We start from the raw sequence: 26,616 nt of genomic DNA, 5'->3' as shown, positions 1-26,616 counted from the left end.
CTCTGGCGGCGAACAGCGAGCTCACAGCGAGCTCACAGTGACCCAGCTCTGGCGGCGAACAGCGTGCTCACAGTGACCCAGCTCTGGCGGCGAACAGCGTGCTCACAGTGACCCAGCTCTGGCGGCGAACAGCGTGCTCACAGTGACCCAGCTCTGGCGGCGAACAGCGTGCTCACAGTGACCCAGCTCTGGCGGCGAACAGCGTGCTCACAGTGACCCAGCTCTGGCGGCGAACAGCGTGCTCACAGTGACCCAGCGCTGGCGGCGAACAGTGTGCTCACAGTGACCCAGCGCTGGCGGCGAACAGTGTGCTCACAGTGACCCAGCGCTGGCGGCGAACAGTGTGCTCACAGTGACCCAGCGCTGGCGGCGAACAGCGAGCTCACAGTGACCCAGCGCTGGCGGCGAACAGTGTGCTCACAGTGACCCAGCGCTGGCGGCGAACAGTGTGCTCACAGTGACCCAGCGCTGGCGGCGAACAGTGTGCTCACAGCGAGCTCACAGTGACCCAGCTCTGGCGGCGAACAGTGTGCTCACAGTGACCCAGCTCTGGCGGTGAACAGCGAGCTCACAGTGACCCAGCGCTGGTGGCGAACAGTGTGCTCACAGTGACCCAGCGCTGGTGGCGAACAGTGTGCTCACAGTGACCCAGCGCTGGCGGCGAACAGTGTGCTCACAGTGACCCAGCGCTGGCGGCGAACAGTGTGCTCACAGTGACCCAGCTCTGACGGCGAACAGCGAGCTCACAGTGACCCAGCGCTGGCGGCAAGCGTGAAGAACACAGCGTGCTCACAGTGACCCAGCGCTGGCGGCGAACAGTGTGCTCACAGTGACCCAGCTCTGACGGCGAACAGTGTGCTCACAGTGACCCAGCTCTGACGGCGAACAGCGTGCTCACAGCGAGCTCACAGTGACCCAGCGCTGGCGGCGAACAGCGTGCTCACAGTGACCCAGCTCTGGCGGCGAACAGTGTGCTCACAGTGACCCAGCTCTGGCGGCGAACAGCGTGCTCACAGTGACCCAGCGCTGGCGGCGAACAGTGTGCTCACAGTGACCCAGCTCTGGCGGCGAACAGTGTGCTCACAGTGACCCAGCTCTGGCGGCGAACAGCGTGCTCACAGTGACCCAGCTCTGGCGGCGAACAGCGAGCTCACAGTGACCCAGCGCTGGCGGCGAACAGTGTGCTCACAGCGAGCTCACAGTGACCCAGCTCTGGCGGCGAACAGCGTGCTCACACCGACCCAGTTCTCATGTGTAATCAAGGTAATCTTACCGATGATGTCCCCACGTGCCCGTTTGAGAGTTTCTCCTAAAAGCATTTCCGTTGTTTTTTTTTCATCACCTCAAGTTCGCATTTGCAATCTATAAAAACGATTTCAGTATTTTCATTCCATTTGTGTTCAATACTAAAGCTGCAAGACTCGTAAATCCATTTATAAACCCCGAACCATGTCATGGTTCATGAGGCTCAATCGATCCGAAATGGTGAAATAATTTAAAACTGGTATTTGTGATTTTATTTAAAAATCATTTCACTCTCTTTAATTAGTTTTAGTTTCTGTGTCGATCTGTTTGATCACGTTTCGCTGTCGTGTACTGGGTGATATGTAGGCGGTGTATGAGCGGTATCCTGTGTCGATATATTTGATCATGTTTAGCTGTAGTTTACAAGATGACATGTAGGCGGTGTATGAGCGGTATCATGTGTCGATCCATTTGTTCACTATAACGTATGCAATAATATGGAATCGGCAAAGCCAAGAAGCGAACGTTGAATTCTTCTTACATTCGCTTAAAAATATCAAATTAAAGTTTTTTTGCTATGAAAAAATAAATATTACCTTGACATTACCTTCACAACAACAACACCGCCTAAAACAGGATCTCATCTGAAAAAATATATATTACCTCAACATTACCTTCACAACAACAACTACACCGCCTTGAACAGGATCTTATTTACAATATATATATATATATATATATATATATATATATATATATATATACGTATACGTATACGTATACGTATACGTATATATATATATATATATATATGTATATATATATATGTATATATATATATATATATATATATATGTATATATATATATATATATATATATATGTATATATATATATATATATATATATGTATATATATATATATATATATATATATGTATATATATATATATATATATATATATATATATATATATATATATATATATATATATATATATATGTATATATATATATATATATATATATATATATATATATATATATATATATATATATATATATATATATATATATATATATATATATATATATATATATATATATATATATATATATATATATATATATATATATATATATATATATATATATATATATATATATATATATATATATATATATATGTATATATATATATATATGTATATATATATATATATGTATACACCTGGTGTTGGCGCAGTGGTAAGGGCAGCGGCTTGGGATCCAAAAGGTCCTGAGTTCAAGTCCCGTTGAGCCACTGAATTAATACACCAGGGGGTTGACTCAGCCTGTCATCCTTCCGAGGTCGGCGAAATGAGTACCAGTATACTGGGCCGGTGTATACCCCGGTTAAAATAGGTGTACCATATCCCTGTGTCGTAAGAGGCGACCAGGGTTGCGTCAGGAAGGGCATCCGGCGTAAAACATGTGCCAAATCACTATGCGGATCATACGTATGATCCGCTGTGGCAACCCCGAACGGGAGCAGCCGAAAGAAGAAGAAGAAGAAGATATATATATATGTATATATATGTATATATATATATATATATATATATATATATATATATATATATATATATATATATATATATATATATATATATATTACGTTAACATTACCCTCACACCAACAACTACACCATCGAGATCAGGGTCTCTTCTGAAAAAAAAAAAATTCCTCAACATGACCTTCACAACAACAACTGCACCGCCTAGAACAGGATCTCATCTAAAAAAATTAATATTACCTCCACATTATATCTTAACATGACGTTCACAACGACAACTACACCGCCTAGAACAGGATCTCATCTGAAAAAAAAAAAAAACATTACCTCAACATTACCTTCACGACAACTACACCGCCTCGAATAGGATCTCATCTAAAAAAAATTAACTCAACATTATACCTCAACATTACCTTCACAACAACAACTACACCGCCGAGAACAGGATCTCATTTAAAAAAAAATTTACCTCAACATTATCTTCACAACGACAATTACACCGCCTAGAACAGGATCTCATCTGAAAAAAAAATTACCTCAACATTACCTTCACAACGACAACTACACCGCCTCGAACAGGATCTCATCTAAAAAAAAAATTACCTCAACGTTATACCTCAACATTACCTTCACAACAACAACTACACCGCCTCGAACAGGATCTCATTTTAAAAAAAAATTACCTCAGCATTATCTTCACAACAACCACTACACCGCCTAGAACAGGATCTCATGTGAAAAAAAAAATTACCTCAACATTATCTTCACAACGACAACTGCACCACCAAGAACAGGATCTCATCTAAAATATATATATATATATATATATATATATATATATATATATATATATATATATATATATATATATTACCTCAACATTTCCTTCACAACAACAACTACACTGCCAAGAACAAGATCTCATCTAAAAAAATAATATTACCTCAACATTACCTTCACAACGTCAACTACACCGCCTAGAACAGGATCTCATCTAAAAAAAAACAATATTATATCAACATTACCTTCACAACAAGTACACCGCCGAGAACAGGATCTCATCTAAAAAAATAAATATTACCTCAACATTATACCTCAACATTACCTTCACAACAACAACTACACCGCCTGGAACAGGATCTCATCTAAAAAATATATATTACCTCAAGATTATAGCGAACGTAGTGAGCTTCATACTTAACGCATGCACATGAGAGAATAGGAAACAACAAAAAAAGAAAAACAAAAACAACAACAACAACACAATACCCTTGGCAATTTGGAATCCGTGTTGTCGGCGATGACCCTTTTGCTTCCGGCTTTTGTCATGGGGAATGATGCGTCCCGGGAGATAAAGGCATCGGCGGAGACATGAAGGACCCAAATAATATCAGACATGGTGTATATTTCCTCCACTGATTTTAATAAAGACATCTCCTGCATCATCAAAAAATAATTTTTAATCGTGATTTACGTTATTTCATCGCTGAATCCGAATCCAGGCCGAAGTAACCGGAAATTGCGTAAACAGTTGTGAACAAGTTATAGGTAAAGTCAGAAGCGAATGTAAGAAGAATTCTACGTTCGCTTCTCGGCTTTGCCTATTCCATAGTTCCTCAACATTACCTTCACAACAACAACTACACCACCAAGAACAGGATCTCATCTGAAAAAAAATTTTCCTCAACATTACCTTCACAACGACAACTACACCGCCGAGAACAGGATCTCATCTAAAAAAATAAATACTAGAAGCGAACGTAGAATTCTTCTTACATTCGCTTCTGACTTTACCTACAACTTGTTCACAACTGTATACGCAATTTCCGGTTACTTCGGCCTGGATTCGGGATCAGCGATCAAATAATGTAAATCACAATTAAAAAATTTTTTTTGATGATGCAGGAGATATCTTTATTAAAATCAGTGGAGGAAATATACACCATGTCTGATATTTGGGTCTTTCATGTCTCCGACGATGCCTTTATCTCCCAGCATGCATCATTCCCCATGACAAAAACCGGAAGCAAAAAAAAACCGGAAGCAAAAGGATCATAGCCAACGACACGGATTCCAAATTACCAGTGTATTGTGTTGTTGTTGTTGTTTCCTATTCTCTCATGTGCACGCGTGAAGTATGACGCTCACTACGTTCGCTTTCAGTATGAAGCTCACTACGTTCGCTATGATTAAGTGGAGCTCGACGTCATCATGACAGCCACAGGAAATGGCGGCTCAGGAACTACTTTATTTCACATTGCGTTGCAATCCACAAGGCTGTAAATACACCACATTTCCTCCCTTCTCGATCTAATCCCACACCAAGAAATCAACCCACATGACAATAAATGAACATTTTACTCATTTGATGAAGGCTAGAAAGTAGCATAATCAAAGACATTACAAGAGCATCACCTGCCAGAAGGTAACTGAAATGTACCATCTGGTGGATTGAGCATAGGTGTGAAACATACCCTGGCTCGAGATTATGAGGGGATTAATCTGCCCCATAACTGAATCACTTCACAGATCCAATCTATCTGGGGCCTTATGCCGTCTCTGCGGAGACCGCCTTGTCCCCAGAGCTATCTCGGTTGGTTGAGATGCAGCATCTGTTTATGCCGGTGCAGCATCAGTCTCAGCGGGAACCACTTCCGCTGATGTGGGTATCCTCTCAGTTGACCCCGACCTCTCTAACTCAATTCTTAGAGGAGGGTCTGATGATTGGAAAGGTTGAGCTTCACAGCTTGGCCCGGTATCCCGCATTTGGTCCACATGCCGTTTCCAAACGCAGAGTCCAACTGCAACATCATAATTTACGGGACCCCGTCTCGACCTAACAGTACCAGTTACCCACTTGTGGTCCTGACGGTAGTGGTGCACAAGAACAGGCTGTCCGAGCAGAAATTCACGCATGTTGCCTTTACCTCCACTAAGGGCCCGATGAAAAAGTCTATCATTGACCTTTTTCTGATATCAGGTTTAACTGCATCCAATGTAGTACTCAGTGGTCTGCCAAGAAACATCTTTGTGGGAATCTCTCCTGTTGTTGCATGAGGAGCATTCCAGTAAGATATCAGAAAACGGGTGAACTTTGCTTCAATGATGCCCTCCTCTTCCCTTGTAGATCGAAAAGCCTGTTTGAAAGTTTGGATAAAACGTTCAGCCAGCCCATTTGTGGCTGGATGGTAAGGAGCAGACCGAATGTGTTTAATTCCATTTTGTTTCATGAAGAGGTTAAATTCATCCGATGTGAACTGAGGACCATTATCAGATACGAGCTGTTCGGGTATGCCATTCCTGGCAAAAAAATCTCACGCAGTTTGGTGATGGTCTGTTGTGACGTGGTTGACTTCATGATCTAAATTTCTGGCCATTTGGAATGTGCATCAACCAGCACCAGAAACAGTGTCAAGAAACAGCCGAGCATAATCCACGTGTATCCTCTGCCATGGGGTCGAGGGCCACACCCATGGATGCAAAGGCGACACCTGTGGCATGTTCTGATGTAGCTGATACCCATCACAGCACTTAGCTATATGTTCGATGTCATTATCAATTGAGGGTCACCATACATAGCTACGTGCTCATGCCTTCATCTTTACTACCCCAATGTGTCCTTCATGTAGCTGCCCCAGCACACAACTGTGATAGGGTTAAATTACACGTGCCTTACAACAGACAACCACAATGTGCTGACAGTTGTAGAAAGGTTGAATCTGTTTTGCTTCTGTAGACCAACCCTGAATGACAGACTAACACTCGATACTGTTACGGATTTGGAAACGTGCACACAAACAGCCAAAGTCCCCGTAGCTTAGTTATTTCGATAAGTATGTGTTTAAAGTTAGATTCCTCCCTGTGTTTAATGGGAATTTTGTGTGTGCGCTGCGAGTTATTTTTTAGTTAGGTTTTTATACAACAACAACTACAACAACAACTACTACTACATCCACTACAATGCCACCGTCCCGCACTCGACCCGGTCGCCATTGCCCACGTGTTTTTGGCTGAAGGCGTGGGCGGAGCCTCAAATCGCTTCAGATCGAGACTCCGCCCCAAGGCAGAGCATGGACGTTTCCTCCAGCGAATCGGTGATAGCGATTCGATTCGGACAAAGTCGGCCTTGAGTTTGAGGTCTTGAGTTTGAACCTCCTGTCGAGCTGTTGAAATAACACCAGGTGGGTTGACTCAGACTGTCATCCTTCCGAGGTCTGTAAAATGAGCAGAAGCTTACTGGTAACAGGGACACTGCATCAGCAGCACAACCGTGCTTCCAGAAAAATGATGCAACTTGATGGTATTTATAGAATACTTTCCTTGCAGAGTCCTGACTTGGACTTGGTGCAAGGCAACTCTTCTGTTCTTTTAAGGTTTTTTATTTTTATTTTTAAACTTTGATCCAATATTTTTCCAGACCAGTAACCGATGGTGTCACTTTTATCAAGCTATATTTCCCATGGGGAGCTGATCAATCGGTTAAAGTTTTGCATTGATCGGTTAGCGGTTTCAACAATTGCAGAGAAAGTTTTTTTTTATCATTCTGACCAAATCGAGCGTTGCACTTGTCGAATTACGCCGACATGACGAAGGCACCAATGACATCATCATGAACATATCTTATTCCCCAATGGGAAGTACTTGACAATGAGCCATGTTTCAATTTTTTCCATGGAGTGATTTCGGAGATGTAGAGGAGCAAAGTGTTTTTGGGGGGTTTATCCAAGATGGAGCCTGTACCACGTGACCTATGACATCATAATGATGACTAAAATTTTATACAGGAGCAGGCACACCTATTTAGAAAATTCCGTGTCAATCGGACTCACGGTTGCTGAGAAAATGAATTTTTTTAAAAAGCAGGTATGCACGCACGCACGCACACACGGACGTGACCGATCGGTTAACCCCGCTTTTCGCTTCACGAGCGCGGGGTAATAATCTTGAGAAGTGGAATATAAACTCCAGCCGCAGTCATCATGCCCTGATTCAGCTGAACTAGTGTGCTCATGCTGGCATGTGGAGTGAAGGAAATCAATGTGAAACGTCAAAAACAGCTCGGTACAGTCTACTGCCAAGCCATTGTGAGTCCCTTTCACAGGAAACCCTTCACTTCCCTTGTGCAAGCCATTGCTTGATGTGTGAAGCACACGAAGAGGAGACAAAAAGTGCACGGTGAGTTTGAACGTGCGGCAAGCGTTCCTTGTACACGGGATATGTGAAAAAAAAAACTCGATTGGGAGCGTTTTCATACTTCACATCACAATCACAATCACAATTACATCACAATCACATCGCATCACAATCACAATTACATCACAATCACAATTACATCACATCACAATCACAATCACATTCACAATCACATCACATCACAATCACATCGCATCACAATCACAATTACATCACAATCACAATTACATCACAATCACAATCACAATCACAATCACATTCACAATCACATCACATCACAATCACATCACAATCACAATCACATCACATCACAATTACATCACAATCACATCACAATCACAATCACAATCACAATTACATCACAATCACATCACATCACAATCACAATTACATAACAATCACAATTACATCACATCACAATCACAATCACAATTACATCACGAAACGTACATTCATGATTTACATCGTTTTAGGGTTTCCTTTTGTTCATTTACTCTGATCGTTCACTTTTAACGGTTCATTACAATTTAAAAATTCCAATCTTTTCAGTTATTTCTTTTCTTTCTTTGTATCTCTTGACAAGTCCAGTCTGGGTTAAATTGTTTAACTTATTTTACCGATATTTTATCACGTGAGCACACATCAATGGTTCATTGTTTCACCCCCTCTCTGTTTGGCTGTTTGTTTGTGTGCAGGATATCTCACAACGTTGTTGACGGATCCGGATTGAATTTTATGGACAGGTTTGGTGTGTGACAAGGACGAACTGATTAGATTTTGGTGAACATCCGAATCCGGATCTGGATATGAGAATTATTTAATTTTTAAAGTGATTCTTCACAATTGAGAGATAGTGCTCAAAAACGATATATATAGCATGATGTTTCAAAAATGTAATGGGCCCGATATGTTCTTATGGACCGGGCATTGTGTGGCGCAGGTGTGCGCTCTGCCGAGTGCCCTTCTCGTTTTATGTGTTTTCAGTATACTTTTTTGAATGGGTAAGAGTAATGTATGTGCAGGTATCCCCAATGTCTTGTCACTCCCTTGTAAAAATGCTGACGTTGCCTTGTGTCATATTAGCTGACAACACTGAAGGGTTCTACAAGTTACAGCACATACGTTTACAGCACACTTCTACTTTATTGCACATTTTACATCACATGACACAAGCCTGAAGTGTCCAGTGGATCCGTTTGGGCTCCATCACTGTCATTACAGAGAATCATTTTTCCGTGGGACATTTTCTGGAGCGTTTGTGGGGTGATGCGATTAAAGTGTCATATCATGTGTTTACATTCAGTCCATGTGAGAAAAGGGGAAAAGAAAACAAATCAACGTTCTGCACACAAAGGCAATGTCAGCATTGTCAAACAGGGGGTGACAAGACATTATGGCCACCATGTACAACAACATTTTAACAGCACTACAGTATTGTTATAACAGCTCTTGTATAAAAATCACATCTCACTACTTGTTAAGTTATCAAATACTACCAGGGGATCCTGGTGTTGCCCGGGATATTTTTTGTGGGGGGGGGGGGGGGGCTCACACATTTCGCTACACCCACGAGGGAATGCGGTCGGTGATCATTTAATATACCATTCACAGGTTATGCTTGGTGTTGGCTTAATGGTTCGGGTGGTGGGCTTGGGATCCTCAGATCCTGAATTCAAATTGCACTCAGCTGTTGAATTAATACCAGGTGGGGTTGACTGCCTGTCATCCTTCCGAGGTCGGCAACATGAGTGCCAGCATGCTGGTATCCTGTGTCGGAGTGGTGACCCGTCCAGGATTGTGCCCAATGGCTAAGGAGACTGCTTAGGCAGCACCAACGCTCGACACAGAGTATGGTCCCAATGGATGGATGGATTCACAAGTTTCAGCTCTATTGAGTAGTTTAAAAAATTCCCTCCCAAAAAGCCAACTTTGTTTTTCAAATTGCTCAAAAACAAAAACATTGTTTTCTTTTGTCTAAAATACTCCCCGGCAATCATTGATGAACCTCAAAAAGTCTGACAAGGACCCCGTTCAAGCATCTCTGAGAAAAATGGCAACACACACGCACGGACAGACAGACAGGCAGGCACACACATGCACGGAGAGACAGACAGGCACACACACGCACGGAGAGACAGACAGGCACACACACGCACGGACAGACAGACAGGCACACACACGCACAGAGACAGACAGGCACACACACGCACGGACAGACAGACAGGCACACACACGCATGGACAGACAGACAGGCACACACACGCATGGACAGACAGACAGGCGCACACACGCACGGACAGACAGACAGGCGCACACACGCACGGACAGACAGGCGCACACACGCACGGACAGACAGACAGGCGCGCACACGCACAGACAGACAGACAGACAGACAGGCGCGCACACGCACAGACAGACAGACAGACAGGCGCACACACGCATGGACAGACAGACAGGCACACGCATGCACGGACAGACAGGCGCACACACGGACAGACAGACAGGCGCACACACACACTGATTTTTTTTTCCAAATCAATTTAAATTTGGGAAAATATTTTCATGGGAAAATCTACAAACCAACATCAATTAAAACTCACAATAGATGAAGAAGTCAAACATGACCATTTCACAAAGTTTTATTGATAACTTGCAAATTCCACCTGTCGCTTCACTGATGGTAATACTAAAGGGGGGGGGGAGAGGGGTGGGGGATAGAAAGTGGGGAGAGTGAAGATGTGGAGGAGAGAGTAGCGAGGGGAGTGAGGAAGGGGTGTGGAAGGAAAGACCGTGCGAGGTGAGAGCAAGGGAAGGCAGATGTGCGGTGAAGCGTCAATTACGATTCATACTGTTTTATCAAAATAATTCTGTATCGAATAACAGTGAAGATTGAAACAAAATAACGTCTGAAATCCGTTTTTTACTGGTCATACTATAAACACGGTCTCGAGACAAGCTCCTGTCTGGACATAAGTACCGCCCAGACGCATCCGGAGACAAACCCCATCCAGACATGACCACCACCCAGACACATCCGGAGACAGAGACAGACAGACAGACATACAGAGAGGGAGGGAGGGGAGAGTGAGAGAGGAGACATAGGAGGAGGGTGCTGCACTGTATTGGGAGGGGGTAGAGCAATAATAAGAGAGACAGACATGCAGACAGACAAAGAAAGAGCACTTCCTTCACTCTTGGACTTCCTTGGAGTTTTCTTAGTCTGTATGCAAAGTTTCAGGCTGCTAGGTTTCATGGTTTTGGAGTTGTGGAGGACTCGCGCGCGCGCGCACACACACACACACACACACACACACACACACACACACACACACACACACACACACACACACACACTTATTAGTAAAGAAGACACTGCAGAGCTGTATTATAAAAAAAACAAAATAGGGGCAATCCCCCTGGGTGCTCATCTGCTGGAATAATGATACTGAGGAGGAAGTCAATGTGAGAAGGAATCAGCAAAATGTACCAATGAACCAATGATATTGTGAATACCTGTTTTTTGGGGGGGGGGCAACAACCCCCTACCCTCGTACAACCCGATTTTTTTGAATAGAGTGAACAAACTTTGGTACATCATGGGTGATGAATGTTGTGGACAAGTTTCATCGAAATTGTGTGTGCAGTTTCAGAGAAGAAAGCAAATAGATATTTTGTGGGGTACCCCCCCCCCCCTTTACACCCCCAAAGAGGCCGATTTTTTTTTTTTTGAAATGTTGAAAACAAACTTTAGTATATCATGGTCGATGAAAGTTGTGGTCAAGTTTCATTGGAATTGTGTGCGTGGTATCTGAGATGAAAGTAAATACCGCTTTTAGGGGGTAAGCTCCCTCCTTCGACCCCCTCAGACCCAGATTTTTTTTAAACTATGTGCACAAGCTTTAGTACATCTTGGGTGATGATGGCTGAGGTCAAGCTTTATCGCAATTGTGTGTGTAGTTTTGGAGAAGAAAGCAAATACCTATTTTGGGGGGCAACCCCCCATAGACCACCTGAAGGCCCGATTTTTTTTTTTTAATGCCGTGAACAAACTTTGGTAATACCGGGTGATGAAGGTTGTGGTCAAGTTTCATCGAAATCGTGTGTGTGGTTTTAGAGAAGAAGTTGAAAGTATTTTTGGACGGACAGACAACACGCCATCCCATATGCTCCCTGGAACTACATTCCAGGTGAGCTAAAAATTGGAGTACATCTTGCAGTATTTTCAGATATTGGTGTGAATAACTTATAATACCGCATATGTCACTGTTAATGTTAAATGTCTTATTTCTGGTCTTTTCACAGTGAAGTTATTTTCGCAAATAAAGATCAAAATGCCAGCCCACTTCTTCTTTATTATTGTACTCTCCATGGCAACAACACAATGCTTGACCGGACTCCAAGCAGGGGATCGACGCGAGTTACCCCTCACCTGTCCCGAGTCCTGTTACTGTCCACCCGATCATCCTGTGGTTCTGCATTGTGATGCGCGCTCTCTCAACCTGCTTCCTACCATTCCAACTCGGATCTGGTTATACACCAATCTATCTCCATAGAACGTGTTCTGTTTTCTCGGCACTTGTGAAATAGCTTTAACGATGATGGGAATATTCTTCTCGAGAAAGGGGATTCGATTTAGTATTAATATAAGTATGGCATTTTTTGTCCAACACAGCACACAGTTACTTTCATTTGGAAATATAACCTTCATCAAATGAAATTGAGCAAGAAAAGCAGGTATAAGGTGTCTTTTTTTTTTTTAATACGGTAATTTTCACCGACACAACTTAACAAATGGCAGTATTTTAAATATATACCCACACAAATGAATGCATGCATGTTATAGTTTTGAAATCTTAGTTATACTTTGGCTTTGTGCAGCAAGGGGAAGTACTTATTTTCAATGTTTGTCAGATCAAACTTGCAAACATAAAATCGTTAACAAACTGGAATGTTATTGAGAACAACAATGAGGCCTTTTCATTTCAAACTCCAGACATGATTTTAAATCCTTTCTTACAGACATGAAGGTGCATCATCATCATCATAAGGGGACAGAAATCGGGTAAAAGATATTAAAGTAAGACATTAGGTCATGGTTACCGACCAGAAAAAAAAATGGCTCCAGGGTCACGTTATAAATAGGTTAGCATGACCTCGTTTGCAAAAAAAAAAGTTTCTAGGTCATCCAAGGTGCTTCAGCATGGAAGAAGGTAAGAAAAGGGATGAAAAAGGGTGCACCAAAAAAAAAAAAGAGACATTAACGTGATGATGGGACTCAACATACGTCAGAAAGGACTTAGCATTACATTTGAAGTTTGGTTCATCCAATATCAAGGCTAAAACTGAATATCCAGATGACCAACTTTCATCGATTTACCTTCTTACAAAATCTGGTGTTTGTAGCATAATCTGTTCAGGTGATATTGGACCAACACCAATTGGCTACATCCTACATGAAAAGGTGCAATGTGTCTGTGTGCCATGTTTTCATCTCCTCCCAAATCACTGCTTTCACAAAGTTGGAAATGGTTCAATATTAATCATAGCGAGCATGAACTATGCTTCGCGTGACTTGGTGACAAGTCTTGAGATGCTGCTTTATTGGTTGTGTGAAGCTAGCTGATGCGCTCTGATTGACTTTGGCAGGTGACAACAAAACACTCTAATACTGCATATATTTTCCTTCTGTCTCAGCATTCCCCATTCTTAGAATTACAAAATAAAAGGAGAAGGGCACATACCTCCGCCACGTAATGCCTGATCCACTAGAACATATCGCGCCCAAAATATTTTTCAAATATCATGCTTTGTATCATTTTTGGCCCGATCGCTCAATTAAATGGTGAAGAATCACTTTAAAAATCAAATAATACTCGTATCTGGATCCGAATTCGAATCTTAACAAAATCGAATCAATTCGTCCTTGTCGCACACCCAACCTGTCCACCAAGTTTCATCCAAATCCGTCCACACCCTTTTGAGATATCCTGCACACAAACAGACACACAAACAAACAGCCAGACAGGGGTGAAAACATAACCTCCTTCCACCTTCAGTGGCGGAGGTAATTAGAACAGCACTCGGTAGAGTGCATGCCTCTGCCAGGCTGAACAGTTCACGTTTTGTATCCCGCTGATAGGCCAGATCTGGATCTGGACCTGAACCAAAATCTGATCGGCTTCTTGTTGTCACCTACCAAACTCATCCCAAAATCGAATCAGCTCATTTTTGTCAACTACCCAACTTATCCACCAAGTTTTGTCATAATCCGGCCGTAACTTTTTGAGATATCGTGCGAAATATCGATCGTTTTTGGCCCGATCTCTCAATGGTGAAGAATTACATTAAAAATTGTCGTATCTGGATTCGGATCTTCACCAAAATCTCATGAATTTGTCCTTGTCACACACCCAACTGTCCACCAAATTTCGTCCGAATCCGTCCATAACTTTTTGAGATATTGTGCTCACAGACAGACAGACAGACAGAGAGACAGACCAACAAACAGACAGACAGGGGTGAAAATATAACTCCGTCCACCTTCGGTGGTGGAGGTTAAAATGAAAGCCACAAACAATGCAACAAAGGGTGGGGCTGGTGCCCTTACCTGCAAAGCAATAAGCTAGTAATAATAATAGCCTGAAGAATAACAATAAGTCTTCCATTCAGTCTCGTGGCTGAGCTCCACTTTTGAGTGAGATCGCGACATGCTCGATGAAAGCACCAAACTTGCTGCAGTTGCTGTCCACCACATAAATAAAAACATATCCCACGGGAGTTCCCAACCTGATTGACCTCCATCTTACAAAATCCAAGATGGTCGCCAAACATAGAATGCCAGTTTCGCTGGTTGTATTTGTCCTTAAATGTCCATTAAAGTGACTAATGTTTTACGTTTATTCTGCCATTAAACTTTAAATATTGGCCTATCAAATCCTTTAGCACAATAATTACTCTAAAAAAGATGTAATCGTGTGAAAAATAATTGTCAGGTTCGGGTTGGGCAATTAATTCATAATCTAACTACCCTCGAAGCTCAATGGGAAATCCATTCATGGATGAATCTCAAGAACTCATGAGACTTGGCACTCATGTCTGTGTTGATAAGGCTGTGGTGAGCGCAGTTCACACCATGGAAACATTGGGGAAAGTGAAGTATGTGAAGGATGTTCTTGTGGATAGAACTGAGTCGATCCACTTTCCTATCAAGAAAAACCAACTGCCACTCTTCAAGTGACCACATCCTCAAACCAAATCCAAGACTAAAGAGCAGATGAACGATCAAACAACTATAATCTCTTCATTCAGCTATTCATGTCTTGTCGGGTATGTCAAGGTGACTTGGGGGCAGTTTTTTTCCCATGAAAATCACCCATGGCCTCCATCTTTGTCTCAGCATGGTAAACTCCGACTTCCAAGTGGTAAATCAGAGTTGCTGGACTGTTTGGTCCCTTGTAACAACCTTAATGCTCCTCAGCTTGATGCCAAAGTATTTAATGGTGTTGCCGTTGTGCATGTGCTGCCAAAAGGTGATGCATCAAATTTTGGAGACGACAGTGCTTTGCTCTTCTTACCCTGGACACAGAGGTAACTTTGGAACTGCTCAAGAATCGATGTGGTTTGGGGCATGTACAAGGCAGGTAGTCTCAAGGAGGCCACTCGAGAGGAGGGAAGGGAGTGAGCAGGAAGTTATCACGCAAAACAAAGCTACCCGTAAGCTTTGATTCCTTCCTACGGGACCAATAAAAAGGAAGAACTGTTCGCACTCCTAACTGAGGAGGTGGCTGTGTGTGACTACCAAATTTACAAAGAGGTCTATATCACCTTTGGGCACTCAGTTGTCTCAAAGTGCAGCAGTGCCCCGATGCCGGAAGTCGACCATGAGGAAGATGACTCAAGAATTTGTCTTCATGTACAATATGCCGTGTGAAATGATGCAACTAATATGGTCAAGCAGAGTGGACACGGATGTTGTGATAATCGTGGTAGGCATCTTCTTTGAATTGAGAACTCACCACCCTGCTATCCAGCTTTGGGTACATTTGGTAAAGGGATATTTCAGATATTATCACATCAACTCCATCCGTCAAGAGATCGGCGAAGACAAATCACGAGCGCTTCCATTTTTCCATGACGTCACAGGCTCTGACACAACATCACAGATTGGAAGGAGGGGGAAATAAATCATCATGGAAGGCAAACCCTTCTGTTCCAAAATAGTTTCTCTTCCCTACGCAGCATCCTTTCAAGCAACTGGAAGCTAAACTGTAGCAAGTTTACATACCAATAGTTCGGCAGTATATAACGATAAACATTCAAATTGGTATCTAAATTCCTACATCTGTGTCATTTTTGCCTCCAGTTTGGCAGCCATCTTCAATTCTGATGTAATCAGTTCGTGTCAGCAATTTGAAGTACAGTATTCATTTTTGAACTTCTTATCGCAAAGACATATGTATGGACACTTCAAGTGCCATTTCATCCCAAATACAAACAAATATGGCAATTTGTATATTTGCTGGGCATCTTGGATTTTGTGGGAAGGAGGACACCCAGGTTGGGCACCCCCTCGGGATATGTTTATATAGGTTGTGTGCAGTAACTGCATGGAGTTTGGTGCTTTGCTCCGGTGTATCACGATTATTCACCTCCACCACTCGACTAATTGGGAAATGGAAAGCCCAATACAAATAATATTTGGCACAAAATCTGTGAGACCTTTGTTGTTTGAGGAACTTTGAAGTTGTGCATTTGGTTAGCAGAAAGGAATGGGGTGTTAGATCCTTACAGAGAAAGTAAACAAATTATATTTCGATTTTCCAACCACCCTGATTCTCATATTCCATATTATTGTTTGTTCATATAAAAACAATGCTTGTTTTTTTTTTTTTAATGTCACATTTAAAAAAAAAAAATGTCGCAACAACAGGTATGCTTACCTGCAAAGCAATAAGATGACTACAATGCCTGCTTCACACCTTGCCAATGCTTCCCGCATCATCCTGCTCCAGCTCGACTCCAATCGGATAAAAAGAATCCCTCGTTCCACATTGAGCAAGCAAACAAACCTCATCACCCTATCACTGAGAAATAATCTTCTCAATGAGGTATGCAACAAGTTTTACTTCATGCAGATTTTCATCCATATCTCTTGGTTTATATTCATTGTTCTGAAATCCAAGTTCACCCTCTATTTTCTACGGCCTATTTTTCTCCGTCTTGTTCGGTCTTCCAATCTGTGCTTATCATTGTATCACCAGGTCCCCATTGGTCTCCCTTCGAGCTTGCAAGAGCTGCACCTCTCGGGTAACTTGATCTCACGTGTGCGGCGCACGTCGTTCCAACGTCTATCAAATCTACGCACCCTCGACCTTTCCCACAATCGGATGGAGGGTCATGGTGGCCATGCGAAGGCCTACGAGGCTCTTTCATCACTCTCTAGCCTTGATCTCTCTCACAACATCCTCTCTGAAATACCAAGAAAGGTGATTGATCCTTATTTTCATTGACTTATTTGTTCATTTATTTTTGTTTGCATGAAAAAGTTTCTCATTTGAGAGAATACATATCAATCTAGTCATCAAATCTTTCAATGGAATTGTCCACCTGTTGCTCCCGGAGCTAACCGAGTGTAATGCTACTCCTTGTAATTACTCCAAGATTACAACACTGAGGGTCACAAGGCTCCACTCGCATATACGTCCTATCGCTGAAATGTTTCCCGAACCTGACCCAGAAGCAATCATCTTGCTGTAAATTGAACGAGATGTTCCACAGCTGCTTAAGGTCACAGAATCTTGGAATAGACAAACTAATGCTCCGTTGGCACAGCGTATGGATCTTGGATGGGACCCATAGCCTTGTGCGAGTGGAGGCCCATCATATTCACATTCTTGACAATGGAAGACCATATGCTTGGTGTTGGCTTAATGGTTAGGGTGATGGGGCTTGGGATCCCAGGATGCTAAGTTAAAATCCCACTCGGCTGTTGCATTAATACCAGGTGGGGTTGACTGCCTGTCATCCTTCCGAGGTCGGCAAAATGAGTGCCAACATGCTGGTATCCAGTGTTGGAGTGGTGACCCGTCCAGGATTGTGCCCAATAGCCAAAGAGACTGCTTAGGCAGCACCAACGCTCTGCACAGAGTATGGTTCCAATGGATAGATGGATGGATGGATGGAAGACCATCAGTCTGTTCACCATGCTCTAATCATGTCACCGTCAAGGACATCATCCTGCCACATTATCACGTACCTTCAGTTCAGCTCTTTGGGAGATCTTGTGATCACACAGCCTATGACGATGCAGTGCCATTTTTCAGCGAACAAGGAATGATGACAAGCTGAGTCGCTCCAGGGAAGACAACAGTCTTCTCGTGACCATGGAGGATGGATTCATCAGGAATGACAATGGCAATTACCCTTCAGAAATGATGTAAAACTTCCAGACAATCGACTCCTTGCAATCAACTGCTTAAAGTCCCTTTGCAAACTTCTGGATAAGAAACCATCCTTTAAACAGCAGTACGTCGACTTCATGGCTGAACTCTTTCCAAAGGACATGCTGAGCCTCTTGAACCAGAAACAGAGGCAAAACGACCGTGATGGTATCTTCCTCATTTTGCTGTATTCCATCCACGCAAACCTGTCAACATTCGTGTGGTGTTCGATGGCAGTGCTATCTATCGTGATGTCTCACAAAATATCTCACTACTTCCTGGTCCAGACCTCGTCATTAGTCTCCTCGGGGCATTATTATACTTCAGATGGGAACCCATCGCCATCATGGCCGACGTAGAGCAAATGCTACATTGTTTTTATGTATGTAAGGATCACCGAGACTTTATGTGATTTATCTGGTATTCTGAACTACCCATTTAACCAACTTTGCCTGCTGTAGAGTTGGTTAATCATCCGAAGTTTCATTTCATAGCCGTATTAGTGAGCAAGGATGAAAGTTCATTGGGAACAACGTTTCACACGTTTCTCGAAGTGGAAGTTCACCCCCCCCCCCACCTGTGTTCCATATGGGTGGAGTAACCCATGAGCTCCTTACTACCATCTTGGCAGAGGTATGTACTATTGTCAATGCTCGTCCACTTCCTCCAGTGTCGACAGATCCAGACATGCCAGAAATTTTGACACTAGCCGCACTACTCACCATGGAGAGAACGCCTCTTCGTGCACCACGAGGCGGTTTTGGTCATCCTGCAGACATCTTCAACTATCAGTGGCGACGTGTACAGCGTTTGGCGAATACCTTCTGGTATTGAGATGAACGTGTGATTGAGACATTGCCAAGCGCAGATGGTCGGGTTGAAAAAGTGCGAATCCACACCATGAAGAATGGCAAACCCCATATCTACCTGTGACCCACAACTGAGGTCGTTCTGCTTATTCCAGCGGGGGAAGAGTGAATTCCTTTGTTGTGTTCCGTTGATTATGAATTTCATATTCTAATGCTATTTTTCTATTAAGTCCCAATCCATAGTATGGTCCATGAATTTAGTGACTGTACATGATGTACGACGTAGTCAGTTTATTTAACTTTTGACAAATGTTCAACATTTTTGATCATGTTCAATAACAATTTGACAATGGTTCGAGCCAAAGTGGCGAACCCGGTTCTCGTGTTCACGTCATCCTCTTTGCTCAATCAACTGCTGTTGTGCTTTATATAAAAAAACAGGTGAGGAGTGTGATGTAACCAAGTTTGAATGTAAATGTATATTATGTTCCACATATGTTTTCATGCTCCGCCCATGTGTTGCATCATCTCCGCTGCGGAGGGTCAGTGCAGTCTTGTGCATGTATCTGGAAAGGGCACGGTTTTTACCGATGCACTTTGGAGTGTATTGTAATAACGAAAAAATGATTTAAGATCTCTGCAAGTGTTGGTGAAAATGCCAGGAGCATTTTTATTCAATAATCTGGACACGTAGGCCGTTCCAGGATGCTGGATTTGAATTGGCAGTTTTAAAGTGAGAAAACTGCCTGGAACAGGCTCTGCTGGTGTTGAACAACCGCACCATTGGTAATTGGATTGTTGCTAAATTGACCTTTCCATTCATCCATCCACCAGGACCATACTCTGCACAGAGTGTCGGTGCTGCCAAAGCAGTCTCCTGGGCAATTGGGCACAATCCTGGACGGGTCACCAGTCCCACGCAGGATACTCGAATGGCTCAATCATCCCAGCAAGCTGGTCCTCATTTTGCCGACCTCGGAAGGATGACAAGTTGAGTCGACCCAAAATGGTACTAATTCAACAGCCGAGCAGGATTTAAACTCAGGACCCTCGGATCCCAAGCCCACCACACTCACCATTAAGCTCACACCAGGCACATAAATTTACCTTTCCCCATCAGTTATGTTCTGTTTAATCTCTTGCATGAGCCTTGATTTGTTTTGCTTGTTTTTTTATTTATTTTATTTTGTATACCTTGTCAAGGCTCGTGTGAGAGCTAACACACAACGCACAGCAAGGGGGGCACGAGACAAGAGGGGAGGGAGTGGGAAGGACAAAACAGTGGGGAACAGAGACATTAGGAGATCTGTGGAAGGGAGAGGGATGGGGCGGAGAACACGGGGAATACAAGATGGACATTACAGGGACTTTCAGGAAGGAAAGCAGGGAATTTGAAGGAGGTGGGTTTGGGGTGGATTAACGGGGGTAGAAAAGATCGAGGATTTGGATGGGGGATGATAAGAGGTGGTGGTGAACAGCTATTTTGAAGGCCTGGAGGGAAGAATGGGATTGAACAGAGTGAGGGAGTTTATTCCAAAGGCGGGGAAAAAGAGGAATGAAAGAGTGAAGGTGAGCAGTGATTCGTGATTTTGGTAGTTTTACCAGAAGGGGGTTGTTGGCGGACCTTGAGCGCCCTGAGGAAATATGGTGGGGACAAATCGCAGACAGAGCAGGGGGTGAGACTGGAGAGGAGACGGTGGAAGACAGAAAGACCACCGACCTGCCAGCAGTGAGAGAGTGAGAGGCCCAAAGACTCAGCCTGATCACAGGAAATGCCAATGATCTGAAATGCCCTGGTTTCCACAGCGTGAAGCCGAGAAAGGTGAGAGGCAGGAGCACCAGCCCAGAGGGGAGAGCAGTACTCCATCACGCTGCGGACGAAAGCTTTGTAAGTGGTCAGGAGCTCAGGTGGGCCGAGAAAGGACTTTGCATGACGGAGGATTCCCAGTCGGCGACTGGCTGTGGAGGCGAGGTTTGAAATGTGACTTTCCCAGGAAAGATCATGGCAGATAGTGAGACCCAGAAGCTTGAAAGAAAGGACTTCTTCCAGAGGGTTGTTGAGAAAGTAGATGGGGGGGGGGGGTTCTAAACGGTCCTTTTTTGAGAGACATAGTGAGAGTGTGAGATTTGTCTGGATTGAAAGACATGTTCCACGTGTTGGACCAGTTTGTGATTTTACCCAGATCTGCAGTGAGTAAAGAAGCTGCTGCTTGCCAGTCTGATGGATGGCAGATGGTACGGCAGAGGGTGGAGTCATCAGCAAGGAGATAAAGAGGATTTTCCAGAGAGTAGAAGAGATCGTTGATGAAAACCAGAAAAAGAACATGGCCCAGAACGCTACCTTGAGGAACTCCAGCCTGGACAGGAAGAGGGGATGAAAGAACTCCATTTAGGGCCACACGGTGACTGCGACAGGAGAAGTCAGCGAGTCATGAGTGGAGATGGCCTTGGAAGAGTTGTTTGCTTTAAAAACAATAAAAACTTTATCACCAAACAACTATTACTAGCATCTTATTTAACACTATATGGACATCTAAAATCACACCAGTTTTCCAGAAGCCGGTGAAACGTGACGCCATCATGGTTTTAAGAAAGCAACGCAGGATGACGAGCTAATCAAGACTGCAATGCTTAAGCTCAGGCTTGACAATGCACCACGTGAAAAAATGTTGTAATATATGGCATTTTATTGCATCTTCTTTGTCTCTTTTTCTGATTATAATGAAAGTAATTTCATCACTTTTTTTTTGCATTTTTGACATTTAACCTTTGCCCTGACAATGAAGGTTGGAAAGATTCCTGAATGCCCTTTGCAAATGTTTTTACGTCATTTTTACATGTCACAATGTTTCCATAAGTGTGACATTATTATGTCTTGCAGATCCCACCAGGCCTCAAAAAGCTGAGCCTTGCTGGAAACAACCTCACAACTTTGCCTGTTGAGCTACTACCTTCCCTGCCATCGCTACGGTATTTATCAGTCGCCCAAAATTCACTCCATGAAGATACATGCACTCCCTGGAAACTAGATGGAGAATCTCTACTGCAAGTTGACTTGTCAGAAAATGACCTCACAAGAGTGCCCAAGTTTCGTTCAACACTCATCCGTCTTCTCTTGCAGAAAAACCACGTCAAAGGTCTTTCTACTTACTCGATCAAAAGTGATGTCTCTAAAGCTCAGTTCCCAAAACCCATTCAGTCATCTTGTCTATTATAAGTTATTAATGATACTTTTTCTCTCTGCAGGGTGTGATGCAGATTTAAACTAATCTTTAACCAAAACATGAATGTAATACACCCCCTGTACCCTTACCTTTCCTTCCATACTGGATGGAGGTAGCTTAAGACTATGGCTGTTCTGGAGTCACCGAAAGTGGCGTGTCCACTTGGCAGCACTTCTGGAATCTGCTTCGGCTTATTTAGGAACAGCACTAATCACCCCAAATGGGTAAGGGGCTCGAAGAGGAGACTAAAATATCTCTTGCTTTAAGAATCTGGCTAGAAACCCTTTGCTCATGGATCACTTCAGCAACCGACAACACCAACAAAATTTGATTCAGTTTGTGGACGGGGGTTTTGATTCAGTCAACAAAAAAAAATTGATTCAGTCAAAAAACAATCGGCACTCTTCTCGACTTATCAGACTGTACAAGTATACCTGAGTGGCAAATTGAAACATAAAAAGTGCATTGCTTACTAATTGACCATTCCAACCACAGAGAATGGCAAGCACATACTGTACAGGAGTCATGAGACTGCATTTTATGTTGGAAATGAAGACCGGCCAACAAAGAGCGTCAGTAAGTATAGGTGTAAGTTTTGGGAAAGAACATAACTTCTCTCGAAGCTGGAAAACTGACCAAATGGACTGATTCATGATGATGATAACGCGACTCCCCATACCTGGTGAAAAATTTGTACCTACCATCAATACCTGTGCTCGAACAATGATCGGCAACAATGATACCAAAGAGTGTTTCGACAGACACAAAGAAGACATAGTGAACACTCAAATATCGTGGTGGTAAGGTTCCTGGAAAATTCCGCGATAGTAAAACCACGATCGTGGAAACCAAGGGCCATTAGGAAAAGGGGGATCGGTTCCTGGGCTTTGAGAAAATATCGAGGAAGGTGAACGACACCCAGAGATAAACACATTACAATTGAAATAAACATGTAAAATATTTTAAAAGCATTTCTTGCCGACGAAATAAACATCTAAATACAGCATAAAATAAACAAAAACACAAGACTTTTACCTTTGAAATTGATTTCAAAACAGTGAGGTGGGTGAGATAAACATATTACTTACTTGTTCATGCTGTACTCTACCGTAAATAGAAAACGCAAGACATAACTTGAAGATGATGATGCTTTTAGAGGGGGAGTGATGGAGTTTGGAGGTTAGAAAGATGTGGATGTATAACTTGCGATGGCTGTTGGGTCATCGGGACCATGACAAAGGCGCTTGGTGCATTGCCACATAGAAGAATGGTTAAACGATCCTCAGCCACCTTGATCCAGAGGAGATCTTCCCTGCTTGGAGAGGAAGGTATGAGAGGAAGGTACGAAATGGCATCGTCTTCCCAAATAATCTCTCTGCGGCGTTAAAAACCTGCTCGGGAATAAATCCCTTCTCAATTAGTTCCATGAGCCATGGTTGAACTGGAGCCTTCAATCCCGGGTGCCTTGTGAAAACATTGGCAAATCCACAATGGTTTCTCCCACTCACCGGTCCATTCAAAGTCTAAGTAAATCCACAATGGTTTAAACTTAGCTTTGTTTGGTATGCTGTTATGATTGCCATTCTTTGCCAGCAAACCTATCATCCCACACACACCTCTCCAGGTCCCAGCGTGAACATCCCATCCATCATCCTCCTACCCTTTCAAAACCCTTGCTGCCCCTCTCTGATCTCTATCTCCACACTCTTCCTTGTCCTCCCATCCAGAATCCTCTCCAGTACCTTCATTATATGACTTAGGAGCGCAATTCCCCTGCACTTCCCTGGATCTTGAACATCGCCCTTCCCGTTCCATATTGGCACAATTTGAACTCCATATCATAATCATAATTTTGAGAAATAAAGGAAGATTATTTGTAATACCGGTCATCACCAAATGTGGTGGAGACTTCTGCTGATATACAGTATATCTATACGATGTGATTTTTCATCTCAGAGATGGCTGAACAGATCTTCGTCAAACTTTCACAGGTTCATCAGTGAGTTCCGGGGAGTGTTTTAAGGCAAAAAAATACCTTTTGAAAATTTCAAAAAAAATCGTTTTTTGGGGATTTTATTTTTAATCGCTCTATAGTGCCAAAGGCTTTGTACCAATATGAAAGGTAACATTAAATGATCCCTGACCTCATTCCTTAGTGGGTGTGTGGAAGTGTTTATCCCCCCACAAACAAATAGAAAAAAAAATTGATTTCTTCAAAATGCCAAGAGGATTAGAACAGCACCGGGAAATGCCAGGTACCCCTGCTGGTATCCTATGACAGCCGTTTGTCTCTGCGTCTGTAGGTCTGACACCATTTTTCTCAGGGATGATTAAACAGATTTTCGTCAAACTTTCAGAGGTTCATCAGTGAGTGCCAGGGAGTGTTTTAGGTGAAAATAAATTTGAAAATTTTGAAGAAAAAAAAAGTTGGATTTTGGGGGATTTTTTTTTTTCTTTTAATCACTCCATCGTGGGTGGAGTGAAGTGTGTAGGGACCCCATTCCTTAAGCCGCTGTCACACCTTGACGTTTTAGCCAGCATATGGAAACGTATCAAAATGCATGTAAAACGCTAGCGTACGCTGAACTATTGATGTTTTTTTTTAAAGTTTTTGGCGTATTCATAACGAGTTGGATATATGCATAACGTATTAATAATGTACACAGAACGTTTCGATAACATATAGATAACTTATACCAACTAATGCTTAGCATGTTGTTGGCGTTCACAGCGTATGCCCAACGATAGTCTAACATATGCATAGTGCAGCAGCATATCGCCGACGATCACGTGTCGTAGCCTATTAAAAGGCTGCCACTCGACGATTCAAATCATAAAGGCACGAGACATCGAAGTGTCAAGGCCCTGTCACACCTTGACGTTTTAGCCAGCGTATGCCGATGTATGAAAAATTTTCCGAATACGCTGGCACACGTCGAATACGTTATGGGTAGGTTTTGTATACCTTAAGAGCACGCTGAAGCACGCTGGCATACATCATAGTACGCCGAGCACATTGACAAATTTTAAGCATGCTCAAAAATTTTTGACGTATGCCAGCGTATGACTCACACGTTCCGCATACGCTGGCCATAAGTTGTAGGTACGTTACGCGATCGTTGACACATGTCGACACACATTACTTGTAAGTTACTCATAAGTCGAAACACCTGTGAGGAAATTGTACGTAACAAATGAAACAGGAGCTGTTGGCACAACTTGCAAATAGAAGTGTAACATGTGTTTAAAGCTTTGGTAACTATTTTCTATCTTTCCTCCCCTTTATTCTCACTCGCACTATCTTTTTGGACCCTTCTCCCAGAGGTGAACACTACCGTTGTGTGCCAAATGCTGGATGGGCAGCCAGCTCGACTCTCGTTTCTACGTCTCGACGGGAATCCGGTGCTCGATGCTCGATTTGAACCAGGAAGGGGTATTATGGCCCGAAGTCTTGCACTGTGCTTTCCATACTTGCGACCTATTATCTGAAAGATAGCAAGTGAAAAAATGAGAGATAAACGGATTTGTAATTCATTCTAACCGCATCGTTTTCGAAGAAAGAGTATAATATTCTAGGGGACATATTCAAACTTTGCACCAAGGAAAATAAATCACATTTGAGGAAATTAATCAAAAAGATGATTCATCAAAGGTCGTTTTCCACCAGAGTAATATAAAATGACCAAATGAACTCTGTAGAGTGCACACTTTAACTGTTATGATGTTTGTACTGATTGCTCATATTATCCCAGTTAAGGATTGAATATTTTCATGACAAATGTTCTGCTGGACTTCCTAACGTGGGTCCTCCTGTACGAGTGTTTGGACGCAATGCTCGGTTTGCCATCTCTGCACACCCATGCACTATAACTGATCCAAAGTGCAGAACGAAAGGCTTGCAGATAGTTTTATCCCTCGTGCTGTCTCACTTTGGAATTCACTTCCTCTAACGTGCTTCCCATTATCCTACGATCTACCCAGCTTTAGGAGGAATGTCAATTCCTACTTCTTACAACTTTGAGGTAACATCACATTTCACCTGACTTCTGATACTTCCTGTGTCTCAGATGTTTTTTTAAAATAATTTTTCTGTTTATTTTATTTTGTTTTGCTTTATCCTTATCTTTATCTAACCTCTCCTTAGCACCTT

The 26,616-nt window shown here is 42.8% G+C and overlaps 2 protein-coding genes across 11 annotated transcripts in view; one reads left to right on the top strand and one right to left on the bottom strand.

The window, feature by feature from the left end:
- NOL8 (nucleolar protein 8) overlaps positions 1-1,472 on the bottom strand; it is a 54,013-nt gene extending 52,541 nt beyond the window's left edge. For both annotated transcript variants that reach the window (XM_085850796.1, XM_085850797.1), the window contains exon 1: positions 1,274-1,472. The gene's annotated coding sequence lies outside the window, so the exon portion shown is untranslated. The remainder of the gene's footprint in view (positions 1-1,273) is intronic.
- Positions 1,236-26,606, top strand: LOC147013675 (prolargin-like). Of its 9 annotated transcripts, none has more exons than XM_085850803.1 (8): positions 7,892-7,976; positions 8,690-8,774; positions 12,114-12,181; positions 12,297-12,522; positions 16,924-17,101; positions 17,255-17,479; positions 22,124-22,379; positions 25,789-26,606. In XM_085850803.1, exons 4-8 carry the CDS (start codon positions 12,326-12,328, stop codon positions 25,953-25,955), a joined length of 1,023 nt encoding a protein of 340 aa, XP_085706929.1. In that variant the 5' UTR covers positions 7,892-7,976; positions 8,690-8,774; positions 12,114-12,181; positions 12,297-12,325; the 3' UTR covers positions 25,956-26,606. The 9 variants fall into 9 exon arrangements, with proteins under 9 accessions (XP_085706932.1, XP_085706924.1, XP_085706929.1 ...); XM_085850799.1 differs by having other exon boundaries at positions 12,109-12,181; XM_085850801.1 differs by having other exon boundaries at positions 7,903-7,976; positions 8,690-8,737; positions 12,109-12,181.
- The last annotated feature ends 10 nt before the right edge of the window (positions 26,607-26,616 follow it).

Source organism: Eptatretus burgeri, chromosome 13 (assembly GCF_056783735.1).
Source record: "Eptatretus burgeri isolate ZD-2024b chromosome 13, Ebu_testis_v1, whole genome shotgun sequence".
NCBI lineage: Eukaryota > Metazoa > Chordata > Myxini > Myxiniformes > Myxinidae > Eptatretus > Eptatretus burgeri.
Note: the sequence above shows the minus strand (reverse complement) of the source record. Positions and strands in the feature narration are given on the sequence as shown.

Excerpts from the sequence above, each read along its gene's own strand:
- LOC147013675 (XM_085850798.1), top strand. The coding sequence starts at position 7,819 with ATGTGGAGTGAAGGAAATCAATGTGAAACGTCAAAAACAGCTCGGTAC. Across the intron at positions 8,743-12,108 it reads GAATTTTATGGACAGGTTTG|AGAAGAAGTTGAAAGTATTT; the intron begins GTGTGTGACAAG and ends GTGTGGTTTTAG. Across the intron at positions 17,102-17,254 it reads GAAATAATCTTCTCAATGAG|GTCCCCATTGGTCTCCCTTC; the intron begins GTATGCAACAAG and ends TTGTATCACCAG.